Here is a 21,887-nt window from a genome sequence, read left to right on the forward strand (position 1 = left end):
ATATCACGTTATGTAACTTCAGTCTGTATATCGTACACAAGGTTATATCACGTGATGTAACTTCAGTCTGTATATTGTACACAAGGTTATATCACGTGATGTAACTTCAGTCTGTATATCGTACACAAGGTTATATCACGTTATGTAACTTCAGTCTGTATATTGTACACAAGGTTATATCACGTTATGTAACTTCAGTCTGTATATCCTACACAAGGTTATATCACGTGATGTAACTTCAGTCTGTATATTGAACACAAGTAACTTCAGTCTGTATATTGTACACTATATCACGTGATGTAACTTCAGTCTGTATATCCTACACAAGGTTATATCACGTTATGTAACTTCAGTCTGTATATTGTACACAAGGTTATATCACGTGATGTAACTTCAGTCTGTATATCGTACACAAGGTTATATCACGTGATGTAACTTCAGTCTGTATATTGTACACAAGGTTATATCACGTGATGTAACTTCAGTCAAGGTTATATCACGTGTATATCTGTGTACACAAGGTTATATCACGTGATGTAACTTCAGTCTGTATATTGTACACAAGGTTATACGTATGTAAGTCTGTATATCGTACACAAGGTTATATCACGTGATGTCTGTATATGTGTACACAAGGTTATATCACGTGATGTAACTTCAGTCTGTATATTGTACACAAGGTTATATCACGTGATGTAACTTCAGTCTGTATATTGTACACAAGGTTATATCACGTTATGTAACTTCAGTCTGTATATTGTACACAAGGTTATATCACGTTATGTAACTTCAGTCAAGGTTATATGTATATCAAGGTACACACGTGTGTAACTTATTATTGTATCACGTTATGTAACTTCAGTCTGTATATTGTACACAAGGTTGTATTACGTGATGTTACTTCAGTCTGTATATTGTACACAAGGTTGTATTACGTGATGTTACTTCAGTCTGTATATTGTACACATAGTTATATTACGTGATGTAACTTCAGTCTGTATATCGTACACAAGGTTATATCACGTATATGTACACTTCATGTCTGTATATTGTACACAAGGTTATATCACGTGATGTAACTTCAGTCTGTATATTGTACACAAGGTTATATCACGTTACGTTAGTTAACTTACACAAGGTTATATCACGTTATGTATATCTGTATATTGTACACAAGGTTATATACGTATGTAACGTGATGTTATAACGTGATTAACAGTCTACACAAGGTTATATCACGTACAGTCTGTATATCGTACACAAGGTTATATTACGTGATGTAACTTCAGTCTGTATATTGTACACAAGGTTATATTACGTGATGTAACTTCAGTCTGTATATTGTACACAAGGTTATATCACGTGATGTAACTTCAGTCTGTATATTGTACACAAGGTTATATCACGTGATGTAACTTCAGTCTGTATATTGTACACAAGGTTATATCACGTGATGTAACTTCAGTCTGTATATTGTACACAAGGTTATATCACGTGATGTAACTTCAGTCTGTATATTGTACACAAGGTTATATCACGTGATGTAACTTCAGTCCGTATATTGTACACAAGGTTATAACACGTTATGTAATTTCAGTCTGTATATTGTACACAAGGTTATATCACGTGATGTAACTTCAGTCTGTATATTGTACACAAGGTTATAACACGTTATGTAACTTCAGTCTGTATATTGTACACAAGGTTATAACACGTTATGTAACTTCAGTCTGTATATTGTACACAAGGTTATAACACGTTATGTAACTTCAGTCTGTATATTGTACACAAGGTTATATCACGTGATGTAACTTCAGTCTGTATATTGTACACAAGGTTATATCACGTTATGTAACTTCAGTCTGTATATTGTACACAAGGTTATAACACGTTATGTAACTTCAGTCTGTATATTGTATACAAGGTTGTATCATACAATATGTATGTTGAGAAGAATGTTAGCTGAATGCTTGTTTACTCGGTTATACCTCATTATTATATGTGGTTTTATTGAATATAAACTATTGGATTAATTTGAAGTGTTTAGTTGTCAAAGGGACTGTGTCACATAATTGCCTCTTTCATAACTTCCACCAGGGAACCGTGACATGCCATTATCTCTTTCATAATACATAACTTTTACAGGGGACGTGGCATGCCATTGCATCCTTCATGATATATAGCTTCTACAGGGGAGCGTAGAGTGCATTTGTCTCATTTGTGTAGTTTGATCGTAGGATGTCATTGTGTCCTCTTTAGTACACATCTCCCATACAGGACTGTAAGATTTCATTGTGTAGTAAATAGTAGACATCCCCACAAAGAACTTTCAGATGACATTGAGTAATCTTCATTTGACATCCCCACAGAGAACTGTCAGATGTCATTGTGTAGTCTATAGTAGACATCCCCACAGAGAACTGTCGGATGTCATTGTGTAGTCTATAGTAGACATCCCCGCAGAGAACTATCAGATGTCATTGTGTAATCTATAGTTGCATCCCCACAGAGAACTGTCAGATGTCATTGTTTAGTCTATAGTACTCAACCACCACAGGGGTCATAGGATGACATTGTCTATAGTACACGGTCACCACAGGGGTCATAGTATGACATTGTCTATAGTACACGATCACCACAGGGACCATGGAATGACATTGTCTATAGTACGCGGTCACCAGAGGGGCCATAGGATGACATTGTCTATAGTACACGGTCACCACAGGGGCCATAGGATGACATTGTCTATAGTACACGGTCACCACAGGGGCCATAGGATGACATTGTCTATAGTACACGGTCACCCCAGGGGTCATAGGAAGAATTTGTCAATAGTACGCCGTCACCACAGGGGCCATAGGATGACATTGTCTATAGTACACAGTCACCACAGGGGCCATAGGATGACATTGTCTATAGTACACGGTCACCACAGGGGCAATAGGATGACATTGTCTATAGTACACGGTCACCACAAGGGCCATAGGATGGCATTGTCTATAGTACACGGTCACCACAGGGGCCATAGGATGACATTGTCTATAGTACACGGTCACCACAGGGGCCATAGGATGACATTGTCTATAGTACACGGTCACCACAGGGGCAATAGGATGACATTGTCTATAGTACACGGTCACCACAGGGGCCATAGGATGACATTGTCTATAGTACACGGTCACCACAGGGGCCATAGGATGACATTGTCTATAGTACACGGTCACCACAGGGGCCATAGGATGACATTGTCTATAGTACTCGGTCACCACAGGGGCCATAGGATGACATTGTCTATAGTACACGGTCACCACAGGGGCCATAGGATGACATTGTCTATAGTACACGGTCACCACAGGGGCCATAGGATGACATTGTCTATAGTACAAGGTCACCACAGGGGCCATAGGATGACATTGTCTATAGTACACGGTCACCACAGGGGTAATAGGAAGAATTTGTCAATAGTACGCGGTCACCCCAGGGGCCATAGAATGACATTGTCTATAGTACAAGGTCACCACAGGGGCCATAGGATGACATTGTCTATAGTACTCAACCACCACAGGGGCCATAGGATGACATTGTCTATAGTACAAGGTCACCACAGGGGCCATAGGATGACATTGTCTATAGTACACGGTCACCACAGGGGCCATAGGATGACATTGTCTATAGTACACGGTCACCCCAGGGGTCATAGGATGACATTGTCTATAGTACACGGTCACCACAGGGGCCATAGGATGACATTGTCTATAGTACTCAACCACCACAGGGGCCATAGGATGACATTGTCTATAGTACAAGGTCACCACAGGGGCCATAGGATGACATTGTCTATAGTACACGGTCACCACAGGGGCCATAGGATGACATTGTCTATAGTACACGGTCACCACAGGGGCCATAGGATGACATTGTCTATGGTAAAAGGTCACCACAGGGGCCATAGGATGACATTGTCTATGGTAAAAGGTCACCACAGGGGCCATAGGATGACATTGTCTATAGTACACGGTCACCACAGGGGCCATAGGATGACATTGTCTATGGTAAAAGGTCACCACAGGGGCCATAGGATGACATTGTCTATAGTACACGGTCACCACAGGGGCCATAGGATGACATTGTCTATAGTACACGGTCACCACAGGGGCCATAGGATGACATTGTCTATAGTACACGGTCACCACAGGGGCCATAGAATGACATTGTCTATAGTACACGGTCACCACAGGGGCCATAGGATGACATTGTCAATAGTACGCGGTCACCACAGGGGCCATAGGATGACATTGTCTATAGTACACGGTCACCACAGGGGTCATAGTATGACATTGTCTATAGTACACGATCACCACAGGGACCATAGAATGACATTGTCTATAGTACACGGTCACCACAGGGGCCATAGGATGACATTGTCTATAGTACTCAACCACCACAAGGGCCATAGGATAAGATGTATGAGGTATGAAGTGATAATGTTGAACTACATTTGTTAAGATTATATAGTGGAAATACCATGGAGTGGTAAATATTTGTTTGTTAATGTTTCAAATATTGTAGAAAAGACACACAAGTAATTGGGATCTTTTAATAGTTTAGAGATACAGTAGAGCCAAACAATAAATTAAACTGCATCATACAGCTGTTTCGTCCTCCCAGGATTCATCAGTGATGCTAAGGGCCTAGATTTTTAAGCTTAAGAGGCGATTGAGAAACAGCCGAAGTGATTGAAGGAAAAGTAAAAAAAAATCTCGTCTGAGAGATGCACTAGCCCCATGATTACACAAATTTCTTTACTTTCATACATCAAATAAATTTAGAACAGGGTTAAGTATATATGTATATTTTCTGAACCGTGCAACTATTCGAATGAAGTAAAGCGTGACATGCAGGTTATAGCGACAAAACCAGGAGACTTAAAGTCATGGGAAATCTACCTTTTTATGACTTTGCAACGAAAATTAATAAACTTCCATAAAATGGGATGACATTGCTATTATTTTTTCAATCACACACTGGTTAATCTTAAAACAAAATGAATGCGTGCATAATAATAATGAAGAACAACACATTAAATCGATCGGAAAATAGTGACACATTGTTTATTTATTAAAAAATGCACTAATACGTCATTTTGAGGGAAATTAGGTTGAAATGTACACAACATCTTATTTAAACGAAATTATAAGAATGGATGAGGGAGCGCCAATATTATATTAATATTATCAATATTAAAGCCCCCTACCAAACATATTTATAAATACTCTCTTTATTGGCAACATGTTGATACCAATGATGTTCCAATGAAGATTTCCAATTTTACAATAAGGCATATATGTCATGTGACTCAAATTTTACTTGGGTGTAAATAACCATTAATGCTCTCTTCAGATCGTGCTAAAACACTGGATATGTGACCTACAGTAGGCTATATATCTGAAACAAAAGGATTTAAGTGGCAAGGGTGTGCATTTTGAAATAGGAAAACAAAATGCGGATTACTCTGGGTGGTATACAATAGACATCCTGTGTGTTGTTCAGTAAGGTAGTCACCAGTAAACAAACAATGTAATATATACTGCACAGTAGGCATGATTATCGTATCATTGTAAGCATACAAGAAAAAAAAATCCTTTACGAGTTGTCTCCCTTGGATTACATTACTTCTTATTATTTATTTACAAATCATGTAACCTCAGACTCGTATTTAAGTAAAACTATAATTACGTGTTCTTCGAGAAAAGGTAAAAAAAAATTACCCAATATATTGGATATATTACTTTTGATCATTATTATTTTCAATGTTGATGTTTGTCATTGATATAAGCGGTCACGCCAGGTGAATCTGTGCTGAAAGCATAACACAGGTGTAGGAAAGGTAAACACTGCTTTTTACTTTTGGAATGTGCGATTTTGTTATGAAAGTATTTTAGAAATTCCAGACTTCATGTATGAAGCATTAACTGCCGATTGTCATGAATGTAAGATACTTTTAGAAGCTGTAAGACGTTTAGTGGTTTGTAACACGGTTGACTGCACGAGAAAGTCTCCAAACAAGTTTTCAAAGAAGGCGATCTTGACACGCTGTAGAACATGCTGTCGGTAGAACTGAATTTCTGTTAAAACATTGTTTGTTTTTAAATCTTCTTGATAGATCTGTAGTTAAAACTGAAAACTGACCAGTTAAATAGTTCTCACTCCATGTTTTTACCTAATTAAATTAGACTCTAATTGCCTGTAATACCTAGAGGCTAGAAAATATTTTATCTGTGATATAGAACAGAGCGAAATCATGAGCACTCCCAGATCAATGAATCTGCACTTACATATTATTCCACTCAGCAAAATTATGTCATTGACTTGGAAAATTCCAAAATAGTTGATACGGAAAACAACCTTTTCATGCTGCTGGTCAGTGTTAACCATATGCATCACTAAACAAGTGTTAACAAACCATAGCTGAAATAACTAAAGCTCCGTGCTACCATACGGTGTACCTTTTTTCTCTGTATTCTGTTTAACTTACCTAACTCTCCGTCACCGGTGTATATTTATATTATGTTTATATATTTTTTATGACAAAGAGGAATTAATCAAATTATTCCATGATCATAATAATGTGTTCCTTTTTTCTCTATAATCTGTTTAACTTACCTAACTCTCCGTCACCGGTGTATATTTATATTATGTTTATATATTTTTTATGACAAAGAGGAATTAATCAAATTATTCCATGATCATAATAATGTGTTCCTTTTTTCTCTATAATCTGTTTAACTTTCCCTAACTCTCCATCACCAGTGTTCATTTATCTTATGTTTATAATTTTTTATGACAAAGAGGAATGGGTCAAATTATTCCATGACTATTACAAAGAACATATTGAACATTTATATAAATGATCTGACTGCCATCAGAATTTGATATGTTGTATGCCCATGCAGTCGTTTTTGTCTTCTAGAACATGTGTATGATATAATATTTTCTACTTAAGTCCACCAATTTCGTCCCATATTCGAAATAGTGATTAATGAAAGTTATTAAAAGTTAAAAGAATCTGTGAACAGTTATGTTTATTAGCAGCAAAAAATAGTATTTGATTTGCTTCTGTGTCTTAATTCTAGATGGTTGGGTGCTCAGTGGTAACACACCTGCCTTTTACTTGGCCGTTCGGGCCAACTAGAGTGATAGAAATAAGCTGGAAAAACTTTTCTCGCAATTGTTGTAAATGTTATAAAATATATTTCAATTTATTGTTATCAAAGTTTGATTTTAGTTATAAAGTAATTTTTGTATGATTTTTTTTTCTGGTAAGTCTGGAACGGGGTTTCCCAATTTCGTTGATTCCCAGCACATAGATTTAGAGTAGATACTCAAAATTTATAAAATATAAATCAATTTATTGTTAGTAAAGTTGATTTTTGATTTTTTTTTCTGGTAAGTCAGGAATGGGGATTCCCATCACATAGATTTAGAGTAGATACTCAGAATTCAGGTGGCCTGACACATAAGGGAAAAGTACGGATCCGTGACTTAAATATCAAAGACACTTTAACTTCTATTGCTTCGGATATCATATTGTAGACCTCCTTCATGTTGTTCAGTGACGTAGCCACCAGCTTTCAAATCAGCAAACATATAACCAATAACACGTAATGAACAAAACATAATCACTTCTTCTTTATCATAGATCTAAATATTGGATAATTCATGTAATCTGTTTTTTATAATTTCAGTTTTCCCATTTATGTAAATACACACATTGGTTTTAATGTTTATGCCATAGCTTTGTCTTCGTGAATATTTCTAAATCAAAACAATAGATGAAAAGATTTTCCTTTTCTTGTTGGTATTTTGAAATTCTCTCAATACGTTGTTTTAATGTAAATAGGCCTTCTTTCCTCAAATTTTCTAGGAATAAGAAGGAATTTTGCTAATAAGTGTCTTGCCTTCTTTTTTTTTTATTTTGTGTCAATTGGGGAGGGTCTTAGTTTCAGTAAATTATGTTACATGAAAACCATCATAATTTTACGAAATTTTATGCATCATTTTCTTTCAGAATGATTTCTAGATAACACAAGATTATGTACAAAGTACATAAAAATGGGTCATCATCGCATTCTAATGGTGTCAACGGGCATGCCCACCACCAGGATGCCAGGTCTCATAGGAGCTGGGATGATGCAATACCTATCCCCCGACTCAGCCTTACATCAGCCTCTGTTGTTGTCTTCATTCTGGCAGGCGTGTGCTTCGTCAATAGCTACGACGGAGACTTTGTTTTTGATGACAGCGAGGCAATCCTGAACAATAAAGATTTACACGGGGATGTACCTGTTACAGACTTGTTTTTCCATGACTTTTGGGGCAAGAAACTCACGTCCAAAACCAGCCACAAGTCATATAGGCCTCTCACTGTTCTTACTTACAGGTATCAGTGTTAGACATTTAATGCATCACTAGAGTCTCACTGACATGGAAAATCTCAGGCTTATTTCATAAATCTTTGTATATATACAAAATGGAGACTGTAGGTGTAAAATCCTATACTTTTAAGCCTTAAGATATACATACATTCTATATAAGTTACAATGATTTTTGTAGGATTGTTTTTGAAGAGTCCAGAACACTGATTCAAAAATTTTAATAAGCCCAAAGTTGTATAGTGGGTTCTCAAAATATGAGTGAGTCCCACAGGAAAAGCATTACTGACGTTACTGTGTGCATGTGTATGTTCATTTGTAAGTGAACTGATAAGAAAAATTTCTGTTTTTAGGTGGAGTCACAGTTTAGCAGGAGGGCTGTTTCCAAAGGGATTCCACATAGTCAATATTCTCCTACACAGCATTGTATCTACACTTATGTTATCAGTATTCTCCATTGTGTTTTCTGAATGTACAGTTGCCAAAGAGACAGGAACATTAGCATTCGGAAATCCTCGGGCATCACTGTTGTGTGCAATATTGTTTGCTGTCCATCCAATCCACACAGAGTCGGTATGTTATGATACAACCAATATTGTCCCAGATTTTAAGTCTCTAAAGCAGAGCCTTTTATGACAAAGTGTATTATTAATATTATAACATCTGAAAAATTTAACCATGACAAACTATGAATATTAATTGATGTGATACATTCTTTAATGAATAATGCTTGAATGATTGCAAATTTCACGATACTTCACATGTCTTTCCACTTTATAAGGAGTCCAAACCAATGCTGTAACTGAGTCGATTATATGTCATGAGTTTGCCTCCTCGGGCATATTAAGGTATCAGTATGTCAAGGACAGTAAAGCTGTAAAGTTTTCAATTTAAAGAACTTCATTTCTCTACTGCATTACAAAGTATCAGCATTATTTTTAAGTGCTTAATTACTTATTTTGTTATTTTTTAACCTTTTTTCTTGATAACTGTTTGTAACTATTGACTGAGGGAATGAAAAGAAAATTAAAGAAATTGACCAAGAACTTTTTGTTTTGTTACAGGTGGCAGGAGTTGTGGGACGAGCAGATCTCTTATGTGCCTTACTCTTCATTCTATCCTTCAAATTCTATGTCAGGTCATGTGCGCAAGGTCAGTACAGTGTTCTGGATGTATCCTGTTCCCAGAATCAATGTATGGTAATACATGTATATCTAAAGCTATTTGTAAGCAGTTTTATAAACAAGTCACTGACATGATTTAAACAATTTTGATTAATCTCTTTGCTGAAACTTCATTTAAGATTTTCTGATCTTTAAAAAGTGATTAAAATGATCTTTAAAAGATTATGACACAAAAATCAAGGCTTAATTATCTGTACTCAAAAAGTCATTGTTGTAATAACAATACAAGGTACACCCTAATGGTATTCTATAGTGATATCAAGCTAGTGAATAAACAGAAAATTGGTGTGTCATCATTGATAAATATGACCCTGTTTGTTTACAGTGGCTGCAGAGAATGGAGACAGCGTCCTATATCGTCCAACATCATTCTCCCTGCCTCCTCTCATCTGTAGTCTCGTCCTGTGTGGCATGTCAGTGCTGTGTAAAGAGATGGGTATCACTGTTATTGTGAGTACACATAAGCTTCTTTAGAGAATTACGTTTTTATATCAAAATAACAACAGGAAGGAATGAGATGTCCTAAAGAAATGTGTAGTGTAAATTTATCTTTCCTGCAGTTGTATGTAAATTTGATGATTTTGAACTGAGCATCTGATTTTGAGTCAATATCAGTGAAAAAAAAATATGTAGCTTCTGTGACAGCCTATATCAGAAATGTTCCATTTTTTTCCACAGAAGACAAAATGATAATGGTGTTGAATGTATTTGAAGTTGATTTTCTGAAATTGGGAAGGTAACAGTAAAAAAAATATGTTCATTAGAGTTCAGAGATAGTTTCTTATACAAACACAATGAATATCTGATATCTAGACGTTCTTTTATGTTTCAGGGTATCTGTAGTGCCTTCGATATCATTATGATATGTAGGGTAGATATCTTGGCAGCCATTGGTCTGAAAAAGGAACTGGCAATGCTGAACAATGGTCACTTAAGTGGTAGTGGTGGAACAACTGGTCAAAAACAGGTGACTACCTACCTACAATAGATTTATAGTTAGGTGATCCTGGATATATATCTCGTCACACCAATTTAACCTTATCGTACAACCAACTCGGTCAAGAGAGTGTATGTTTCCCATTTATTTGATTGTGAGATGAGCTTGTATTCACACACTGTATCACCTGGGTTAGGGTACCACTTTAAATGTTTCACTGTTTGTTTCATTGAAAACTTAATTCTTATATAGATTCCCATATTTGTGTAAACAGATCACTTTAAATTACCTTGTAACAGTTATTTTGTCTTGACATGAATGTTCTGAAAATTGTACACCTTGTGTCTCCTGCATCAAACACTTTGCTAAAAGCATTCCATATATTCACACCAACCTGATAAAAATGTTTCCTGGTATATATGTTACACATTTTGATGATTATTTTGTAGCAGGATGATAAACCTTGGATTATCTCCCTTGTCAAACGTCAGCTGCTGCTTTTGTGTGGAGGTTTGGTCATCCTGGTGACTCGGTGGAGAATCATGGGGTCAACCACACCCACATTCCAGGTGTTTGATAATCCGCATTCTTTCGTCAACGGCACTATTACAAGGGTAGGTATCAATTGATACCCCTATGTTTCTTTAACCCGTCAACAGGACTGGGTATTTCTGTAAATATTTTCATGAACTGATTTAAGTGTAAGGGGTTCTTTTGAAATGAAATATCTGTAGCTGTTTGGGATAATTTTCATGTGTAATTAAGTGTGATGCTTTGATAAAAGTTGCTTGAAAATTATAGAGTTGGTCTCATTTTGGATGACTCAACTTTTTTGAAGGATAGTTATCAAAATACAGCTACATTTTAAAGGAATAGATAATTAGAACAGGGATGTTGATTGCAGCAAAAACAATAACACAAAATAAAGTGAAGATGAAGGTTGACTGAGTTTTGCTACAAGTTTGGTTTTTCAAAATGTTTTACAGGTGCTGAACTACAACTATCTTTACTCCATCAACAGTCTTCTATTGGTCAATCCATGGTGGCTTTGTTTTGATTGGTCGATGGGATGTATACCCGTCATTGAGTCTCTAATGGACCCTCGTATTCTAGCAGTTTTTGCGTTCTGGTTGGTGCTAGGAGGACTGATCTTTGCAGCATTAAATGGTGCCATTGACCATGAAAAACGGTATTTATAATGGTTTTGTCTTGGTTCAAAGGACCAGCTGTTCAACAGCTACTGGATGTTTTAGATACTGTTAAGATTTTACACGGATGTACAAGTGTAAAATTTTTCTAGGTTTTAACCGATAAATAGATAGAAGACTTAATTACATTAGAAATAAGGTCTGAGATGATATCATACGGAGATATAAGTACAAGGACTGAACTGTAATCATGTTTAATAGGATACAATCAAATTTCTGTTTATTATCACTTTTTGGCAATTTGCCACAATGATGAATTGAACTTGAGCATCATAAAACAGGTTGAAATGACAATCAACATAATCATATCTTAACAGAATATTTTCAGCTTGAAATGTTTAAAATTATGGTAATTGTTTTTTGTAGCTGTTTGTTTATGAGTGTATTGTACATTGTATATTGTAGCTGTTTATTTATGAGTGTATTGTACATTGTATATTGTAGCTGTTTGTTTATGAGTGAATTGTATATTGTACATTGTAGCTGTTTGTTTATGAGTGTATTGTATATTGTAGCTGTTTATTTATGAGTGTATTGTACATTGTATATTGTAGCTGTTTGTTTATGAGTGAATTGTACAATGTACATTGTAGCTGTTTGTCTATGGGTCTGGCTCTGATTGTGGTCCCGTTCTTACCTGCCACAAATCTTCTGTTCCGTGTTGGGTTTGTGATTGCCGAGCGTGTACTCTACCTATCTACAGCTGGCTACTGTGTGGTCATTGTACTCGGCGTACAGAGACTTGTGTCCACTCAATCATTTCCTCAGGTAGGATCCCATGTTTACTGCAGTCTACTGTATCTTTATCATGTTTATATACTGTTCACTCAATTAAGTCTGATATATTAGTATTTAATATATATTACTTTGTTAAATATTGTCTGGTTGGTAAATGTGTGATGAATATTCAATACTATCTCAAATTTAGTGTGTCACAAGCCATTCTATCTTTCCTATAATTGATAATGTCATTATATATACTGCCACTGTTTATGCAGCCAAGTATTGACAATGTAAAGAGGGTTAGCTATAGATTAAGTTAGATGTAAGGAGACATTTATATAAAAAAAAAATGAACTGTACATGGTGATACATTGCATGTTTTTGTATGAAGATTTGATCATTTCTTGCTTCGGAAAAAAAATCAGATATTCAGACCATGCCTTCTATTTAAGATCACTTAAGTTATCAATTTAAGTTTCTTTCTTATTTATTTTTGTTTATCACGAGCGCATTTTGTTTCTTGCATCACAATCCATAAAGTTTGAGTGCTGAGATAAATGAGCCCTGAGTCATATTAATTGATTGCAGCTTATCTAAACCCTAACTTTTAGGTCAATAATAATGATAAATAAAAACAGCTGTTAGGTCCTAGGTAAAAGTATTCAAACTGTTAGGTCAGAGGTCAATAGATTGATACAGTTAGGTCAGAGGTCATTGATCATTTTTGCATATCTAAGTGTATTATTACATTCAACAGGTTGTGAGATACATGTTAGTTTTTGTGGTGACAATTTTTACCTTACGCTGCGCCCAGCGAAGCTATGAATGGAGAAAGGAGATGTCACTATTTAAAGCTGGAGTCAGTGTCTGTCCTCTTAATGCCAAGGTATGGTACCTGTTGTCTAGGTAACATTTTAGGAAAATTTCAGTTAAATCATAAAGAAGACACTTTTTCTTTAAGTTAGAAGAAATAATCATTCAACTTTGTCCTTGGAAAATACAAAAGAGGGTGGTAATCTTAGTTATGATAATGGTGGTGGCAAACGGAGGGACAAGGTGATAAGTTTTCATTTTTTTTTTAATTTTGAATGTTGAGTCCTTAATAAGAATGTGTATCATATTAATAGGGTTTCTTGTGTATTGACAGGTGCACTATAACATAGCGAAGCTTAATGGAGACAGCGGAAATGTGGAATATGCCATAGAAAAATATAAAGATGCCATCAGGTAGAGCAAGTCACAGAAACCACAGGGACCACAGTCCATATATTTATATTATAGTGACACAGGGACTTGGCACCAATTCCCAACCCATGGTCATATATATTCATTGCAGTAACACAGGGACATGGCATGAATTCCCAACCCATGGTCTATATTTATATGTATTATAGTGACACAGGAACTTGGCAGCAATTTCCAACCCATGGTCATATATATTCATTGTAGTAACACAGGGACATGGCATGAATTCCCAACCCATGGTCTATATTTATATGTATTATAGTGACACAGGAACTTGGCAGCAATTTCCAACCCATGGTCATATATATTCATTGTAGTAACACAGGGACATGGCATGAATTCCCAACCCATGGTCTATATTTATATGTATTATAGTGACACAGGAACTTGGCAGCAATTTCCAACCCATGGTCATATATATTCATTGTAGTAACACAGGGACATGGCATGAATTCCCAACCCATGGTCTATATTTATATGTATTATAGTGACACAGGAACTTGGCAGCAATTTCCAACCCATGGTCATATATATTCATTGTAGTAACACAGGGACATGGCATGAATTCCCAACCCATGGTCTATATTTATATGTATTATAGTGACACAGGAACTTGGCAGCAATTTCCAACCCATGGTCATATATATTCATTGTAGTAACACAGGGACATGGCATGAATTCCCAACCCATGGTCTATATTTATATGTATTATAGTGACACAGGAACTTGGCACCAATTTCCAACCCATGGTCATATATATTCATTGTAGTAACACAGGGACATGGCATGAATTCCCAACCCATGGTCTATATTTATATGTATTATAGTGACACAGGAACTTGGCAGCAATTTCCAACCCATGGTCATATATATTCATTGTAGTAACACAGGGACATGGCATGAATTCCCAACCCATGGTCTATATTTATATGTATTATAGTGACACAGGAACTTGGCACCAATTCCCAACCCACGCTCCATATATATGTATTACAGTGACACAGAGACTTGGCACCATGTTTATGCTGCCATTGATAAATCTATGCTAGTGGCAGTTTACAATACCCATGACTGTGTCCACATAAAATGTTGTTTGATGTTGTCATCTTATAGAAATTCTATACCAACTTCAAGGTGCTCACTTCCTTCAACAACAACTTCCATATTTTCATCAATGTCGGCAATAATTGGTGAATGCCTTAACTAGTCTCAGCTCAAGCCCTAAAACCCAGTTTAGGAACATATTAGATAAGTTATTTCTCAAAAACGAAAAATCCATTAAGTTTCAAATTTAGTTTTATAATCTTATTTCAATATTTTGATACTTTGAATGAATTCATTATAAATTCACGTTTAATTTCTGCATTCAGTTTTCACCCTTTGACAAATGCAAATTGTCAATGTAAACATGGAGGTGTTCTACATTCCTGATGTAAACAAATAAGTTTTGTTTGCTTTTTTTCTCGCTCTCTCAGTTTGAGACATGTTGGGACAATTCTTTTTGGTCAAAATCTTCAGGTTGAAGTTTTCTAATGATTAACAATTCACTTAATAAAGATGTAAGGATGCTGATGCTTTGCAAAGATGTTCTATGAGGATCAAATGTAGATGCTGAAGATTAAAAGTGTGAAAATAAATGATGAATTAGCTTTTCCTGGGCACCATGAATGATTACAGTGTAACAGTGTATGGGGCTTTTAGGGGACATATGTTGTGTCAGTAATACTCAGTATCCTTGTTGTTATAAATTTAGTTTAGAGGATCTAAGTCTACAAAGCTGCATTTCAATATAGGGACCCATTTCATAAGGAAGTTAGAATTTATAAAAAAATAATTGTTGTATATGGAGTAGTTTTTGAAGACAACAGAAAATTCTTATAACCAAGAAAAAGACCTCAGAAAAACACATTTCTTTTCTTCCAGTTTGAATCATGAGTATGACCAGGCTATGAACAATTTGGCAAATATACTGAAGGATCAAGGAGAGCTACATGAAGCTGAAGAGCTCCTACTGAAGGCTGTCAGCATAAGGTAAGCACAAAAATTGTTAACCTTTAGTAAATATAAATAGGACCTACGTCATCAACATACTGATGTCCTGTTAAAATCACATCGTTCTTCTGTCTATATACAAATTCTTGTGTGGATGTTTTCTCTGTTACACCTGCAATAAAGTCAGTTTAAACACTTCTTAATGAAAGTCCAGTAATATTTCCTTGGGTGAAAATCCAGCAATACTGCATTTGGTTGAAGGTCCAGCAATGCTTCCTATGGTTGAAGGTCCAGCAATACTTCCTATGGTTGAAGGTCCAGCAATACTTCCTATGGTTGAAGGTCTAGCAATACTCTCTATGGTTGAAGGTCTAGCAATACTTCCTATGGTTGAAGGTCTAGCAATACTTCCTATGGTTGAAGGTCTAGCAATACTCTCTATGGTTGAAGGTCTAGCAATACTTCCTATGGTTGAAGGTCTAGCAATACTTCCTATGGTTGAAGGTCTAGCAATACTTCCTATGGTTGAAGGTCAAGCAGTACTTCCTATGGTTGAAGGTCTGGTAATGCTTCCTATGGTTGAAGGTCTGGCAATGCTTCCTATGGTTGAAGGTCTAGCAATACTTAATTCAGGTGAAGGTCCAGCAATACTTCCTATGGTTGAAGGTCAAGCAATACTTAATTCAGGCGAAGGTCCAGCAATACTTCCTATGGTTGAAGGTCAAGCAATACTTCCTGTGGTTGAAGTAGAAGAGAAACATACTTCTTTGCACTGTCGTAGAGTGTCCTTGAGCAAGACACTTTACTCTAAGCTAGCCTTAACCTGTAAACCAAGGAATGTTGATGATCTATCATCTATATCCATTCTATGTATGGTTCGTTTAGAATGATTCTCATTTCTCTCTCCACCACTTCTAACGGAACACAGGATCAGTACCTTAACACATTTTGTATATGGGATGGCGTTTCAGTTTTAAGGATAGTATTTTTATTTAAATTTTTAAAAGATCATTTTTATATTGAAAAAAATATTTAGCTGATAAATACATGCACTAAATGAAAAGGGCAGCTCCTAAATTTCTTTTCCAGTTCCTGAATGTTTGTTGTTGTATTTAAAAGGGATGAGTTTGCAGCTGCATGGATGAATTTGGGTATTGTCCAGGCTAATCTGAAAAAGAATGATTTGGCCGAGAGGAGCTACTTCAGGGCGCTTCTACATCGACGGAAATACCCTGACTGTTACTATAATCTTGGCAACCTGGTATGTATAGCTGATACATTGACTGTTTTACCTTCTATAACCAAATATACATTGAAGTACACATTATCAACTGCATTTTGTCTATTTTAACTATCATTACTTTTAGCTAGGTCTGTTTTCTTGGAAAAGTTCATAAGAAGCTTCTAAATGTTATGTTTCAGTACCTGGATCAGAAGAGGCACAAGGAGGCCCTTCAGGCTTGGAGGAATGCTACATTACAGAAACCTACTCACTTCAATGCATGGAACAATATGGTGATACTGCTAGATAACCTTAGTATGTATGACAGAAATTCAATATTATATATAACAACCTTTATAAGAAGTTACTGTAATTTCTGAGTTATAATCTGCACCAATATAAAAGCCGCAGGGTCCGTTTTAGTCATTTTTTTCTATTTGATCCACTTATAAGTTGCAGTGGAAAAATATAAGTCACACCCTTCCTTATGTTATGGTGACCACTATGGTTTACGTTTGATATACCGGTAACAGGTAATGGAAGGCAATGTGAAAACAACATTTTTACCTAAACAGTAGACAAGTAGTTTGACCCATCACATATCTATACTAGGCGTCAATATCAACTCTCTGGGATTTTTTTGTTTTTTCTTCAAGCACCTGTGCATTATATAAAAGTGTACACAGTAGGCAAATATTTACAGTATGCATTGGAGATTGTACTAGTCCCTAGTTCCTAATAATGGCAAGGTCATTAGAATAGAGAGTTGAACAAGCTATGGTGTTGGGTCTGTGCCAATCTCTGATTTCCACCTGTTACCTGTTAATTTCTGACTTCCATATCCAATGGTGTTACCTGATGATGACCACCTGTTACTTTGTGACTCCTGACTTCCATGTCGTACATGGTAAACTTTCTGACCGCTGACCTGTTGTGTTGTAGATCAAGTGGACAAGGCAGAGGCTCTAGCAAAAGAAGCACTTAAATACATTGGTCAAGATCCACAGATGTACATCAACCTGGCCAATGTCATGGGAAAGGCAGACCGATACAAAGAGAGTGAGCAGTACTTTCTACGGGCAATCAAAATTGAACCAAATCTGGCGAAGGCTCACGCTAACCTTGGTGTGTTGTACCACCGATGGGACAAGCATGACTTAGCAGAGAAGTATTATAAGTATGCCCTAAAGCTGGAGCCAGACTCTTTAAACACAAAGGAAAACCTCAAGATGTTGTACAGGAAGATGGGTAAGGCTAACCGCTAGATAAATTGAATATTGAACCTTTGAGATGTTAAGAGTTATCTCCCTGTAATGACAATGTGTATATATTAAATATCACATTACAAAGGAAAAAATGTAGTTTAAAAATTCTCAAAATCAAATAAGTGATTATCAAGTCATCAAACGTGTGCAATGGAAAATGGTTATACACTAGGTAAAACCCAGAGGTAGTTATATAGCCATGTAGGAAACAGGCTTGTGTTGCATATTCTACTGTCTTGTCATTTTGCTTTGTCTGCTACATTATCTTTTGGTAAGCTTTGTGTCGATAGAACTAATGTAAGTTAGTATTGAGTTTAGGAAAAACAAGGGAGGTAATCATAGTTTTTAATGTAATAAAGCATTGGCTTCAGTTATTTTCATGCTGAATTTTTTCCTCAAGTTTGAGTTTAACAGCTACTAAGTTAATGAGGCAGTTTGTTATACAGAAACTACGCATTTTAGTAAGGTATTGTATTTGCATTTTCTTATTACTGGTTTATAATTTCAACCATAAATTCTACTGATTTTCTCATTGCTGTCTCCAAACAAAAGGTTAGTGAGTGTGTTGAAGTAGATTACAGATGTGATGACACCTGACCAATGTTTTCATTAATAATCACATTTGTCATTTCATGTTAAATAACTTACATTGATCATATCACTTGTGAACTTGTAAACAAAACTAAATTTATTGAATCGTTAAAACTTTCTGTTACAGCTGTGTATTACTGCTTCTATTTACAAATCATCTTGATTATTTCATATTTTACTGTTATTTGTTAATAGCTTGTGACAATATATTTTTTCTTTAATATATTTTATACAACCTTGATAATTTGTTTAAAGTTTAGATTTACTTTTATCATCAATTGTTAACAAAACAATCTCCCTAGTTGTACTACAACTAAATGTTATGGGTCCAAGATCTTGAGGAAATATGCGTGTACATCACACCCAGGTTGGTCAAAAGTTAGTTAGACTTAACCGTTGGTCAGTAAAAAATATTGTTGACACTGTAAATACAAGGGCATTATAGAAAATTCAAAATATATTTTGACCTGTTTCAACAAATCTTAAGCTATGAAATAATATCGAATGTTTCCTACTTGTTTTGATTTGTGTTTGAAAATTTTCGCTGACTACTTGTTAACTCTAGCTAGCTTTAGAAAAATCCAAGGCTGTGAAGTTTTGACTTGTTATTGATATTGTTTCAAGATGTTGTTTTATGTGAGATAAACATTTCAGGAGATTTAAAAATAACTGAACAGTTTTTAAATGGGAATATGTTATAAACATTTGTAACCGGTAATGGATAGTGAAACACACTGATTAATGACATAATGGATATTCCTAACAGGTCATGAATATTCATCAAAATCAGTAATCGTGCAAAATTTTTTCAATATAAACTAATTATTTTACAAAAAATTGCAAAGCAAGCTATCAGCTAATATTAATCACTTGGAAGCATGTGGAGGGTCTTATTGTGGGAGGAAACCAGAGTACTTAGGGGAATCCCCACATGGAGGGTCTTATTGTGGCAGGAAACCAGAGTACTCAGGGGAATCCCCACATGGAGGGCCTTATTGTGAGAGGGAACCAGAGTACTCAGGGGAATCCCCACGTGGAGGGTCTTATTGTGAGAGGGAACCAGAGTACTCGGGGTAATCCCCACATTGTCCGGTAGGTGACTCCATACCTTTTCATGTCCATTCCAGGAATTGAACCCTGGACAGATAAATGAAAGGCAAGTGTGTTAACTCTACGCCACCCAACCACACTTTCAAGCCAATATATCAATATTTTATATAATGTTTGATAAATTGTTTTCATAAAAAGATGTATGGAAATTCAATTCTTGATTAAACTGTACATTAGTTTGAATTTCTGGTAAGATTGATGAAAGAATACTTTATTTGTATTTGTATGTGTACGATAAGTATTCATGAACCTTGTTAATATTTACAATATCATAGAGGTATGTATATGTTTACTATATATTTTCATTTTATGTAATTAAGTATACAAAACAATTTATATATCGTTCATAGATCATATTTAACAGATATGTAAATATATGCAAATGATAAAGCCATCCAGTTTTATATCATTATTATGTAAATGTTTCAGGGTAAAAAACCTTAGATTTAAATTACATTTTATGGTTGAAGAATCTCAATGTGTCTTTTTCATCTCTTACAATTAAAAATAAAAATTACAAAAACAACACAAAGGATCGAGATTCAAGCTAGGTATTAGTTACATATACTTTTTTTTTTATATAAAATGAATTGCCATATATGTGAGTATGTAGGAGAAGAGATATACATGATATTGTAAAGTGGGAAATTTATCTGATTGAAAAAATTCAAAGCAAGAATTTAAGTACATTTACCAGTTACCAGGTATATGTTATCAAAATAGCAAACATAACTGTTCTGGAAATGATTAAGCTAACCAGCCGTCTGTCATTAAACGTCTGGTTGTAATTTACTTTACACATTAAAGTTAAGGTCAAACCTATGATCTTCATGTTTTTCATAATTAGAAAAAAAAAACAAAAAAGACCAAATTAATAACAATACAGTTATTAAAATGATAAAATTTTCCCCTAATATACTTGTAAATATATGTGCGTTTGATATAATGTGATATAATCTGTACTCCTCTTTATATCATCTTATTAATATTAGATAATGATGACATTAAGTGGAACCCATAAACACTTTAATAAATAGGATCTCTTGTTATTTAGCTACCAAAAATTTTTGTTTTCATCACGGAAGCTATTGTGAATTTGTTAAAATTTTGATTGTAAATTAAATATCTTGCAAACTAAAACCATTCCAGAATTTTATTTTTTAGGAAAAACTGTGGTATATTGAATGTTTGTTTTAGGTTGTGCTTATTATTTTTCTTTTTTCCTTTGTCTATTTCTTGATCTATCAGAAGTGATTTTAAAATGTTGGCTAAATGTAGGGGAGTTTAATTGTTAACTCTCATCATACATGAATATATGTTAATGATATGAAAGTATTTTATTTTCTAATTAAGAACAGAAATTATTTTAAGATTGTTACAATAGTGCCTTTCCTTTAGAGATAACCAAGATACACAGATACTAGCAATATATCAGGTTTGTTTTCAATTGATCCGTCCTATTATACACATTTTGAAAAAAAAATCCAAATCTATCAAATTTTTTTAAAAAGAGAACTTTTTAGAACTTAAAACATAGTGTTTTTAGATGTGTTGATGAAAAACTAAGTAGATGTGTTTTGTTTGTACTTATTAAATTCTTATATGCAAATTAACACCACTCCTTATTTCATTGTTGTATTTATTGTTATATTGTCTGTTATATATTTGTAACACTACATACATGTCACTGATTATTGATATTGATTGAAGAAAACTGTGTGTGATGTGTGTGGTAAAAATCAGAGAATTAGAAATTGGCCCCTGTTTAAAGAAATGTTAACAAAAGTAACATTCAGAATTTTAATGATTTTTGCAGGTACAGATTGAACCCTTTATTTACCTAACCTGTAGAGGAAGGTTCTGTTACAATTTTACCAAATAGATTTGATTCTGTAAAAAACATTTTTATGGTGGGGGTTTTTTGTGATTTTGTGTGATTTTCATGTGACCAATACATGTTTGAATTAGTAATTGCAGA

The 21,887-nt window shown here is 35.0% G+C and overlaps 1 protein-coding gene across 1 annotated transcript; it reads left to right on the forward strand.

Annotated features, from left to right (window-relative positions):
• Positions 1-8,093: 8,093 nt before the first annotated feature.
• LOC132546063 (protein O-mannosyl-transferase TMTC4-like) lies at positions 8,094-18,933 on the forward strand. Its single transcript, XM_060209763.1, has 14 exons — positions 8,094-8,440; positions 8,786-9,005; positions 9,497-9,584; positions 9,942-10,066; positions 10,449-10,583; positions 11,003-11,167; positions 11,540-11,742; positions 12,355-12,529; positions 13,242-13,370; positions 13,632-13,711; positions 15,653-15,760; positions 16,841-16,982; positions 17,144-17,258; positions 17,886-18,933. The coding sequence occupies exons 1-14, from the start codon at positions 8,094-8,096 to the stop codon at positions 18,206-18,208; spliced, it is 2,355 nt and encodes a 784-aa protein (XP_060065746.1). The 3' UTR covers positions 18,209-18,933.
• The last annotated feature ends 2,954 nt before the right edge of the window (positions 18,934-21,887 follow it).

This window comes from Ylistrum balloti, unplaced genomic scaffold (assembly GCF_031769215.1).
Source record: "Ylistrum balloti isolate Yb309-2 unplaced genomic scaffold, AGI_CSIRO_Ybal_v1 Utg369602, whole genome shotgun sequence".
Lineage (NCBI taxonomy): Eukaryota > Metazoa > Mollusca > Bivalvia > Pectinida > Pectinidae > Ylistrum > Ylistrum balloti.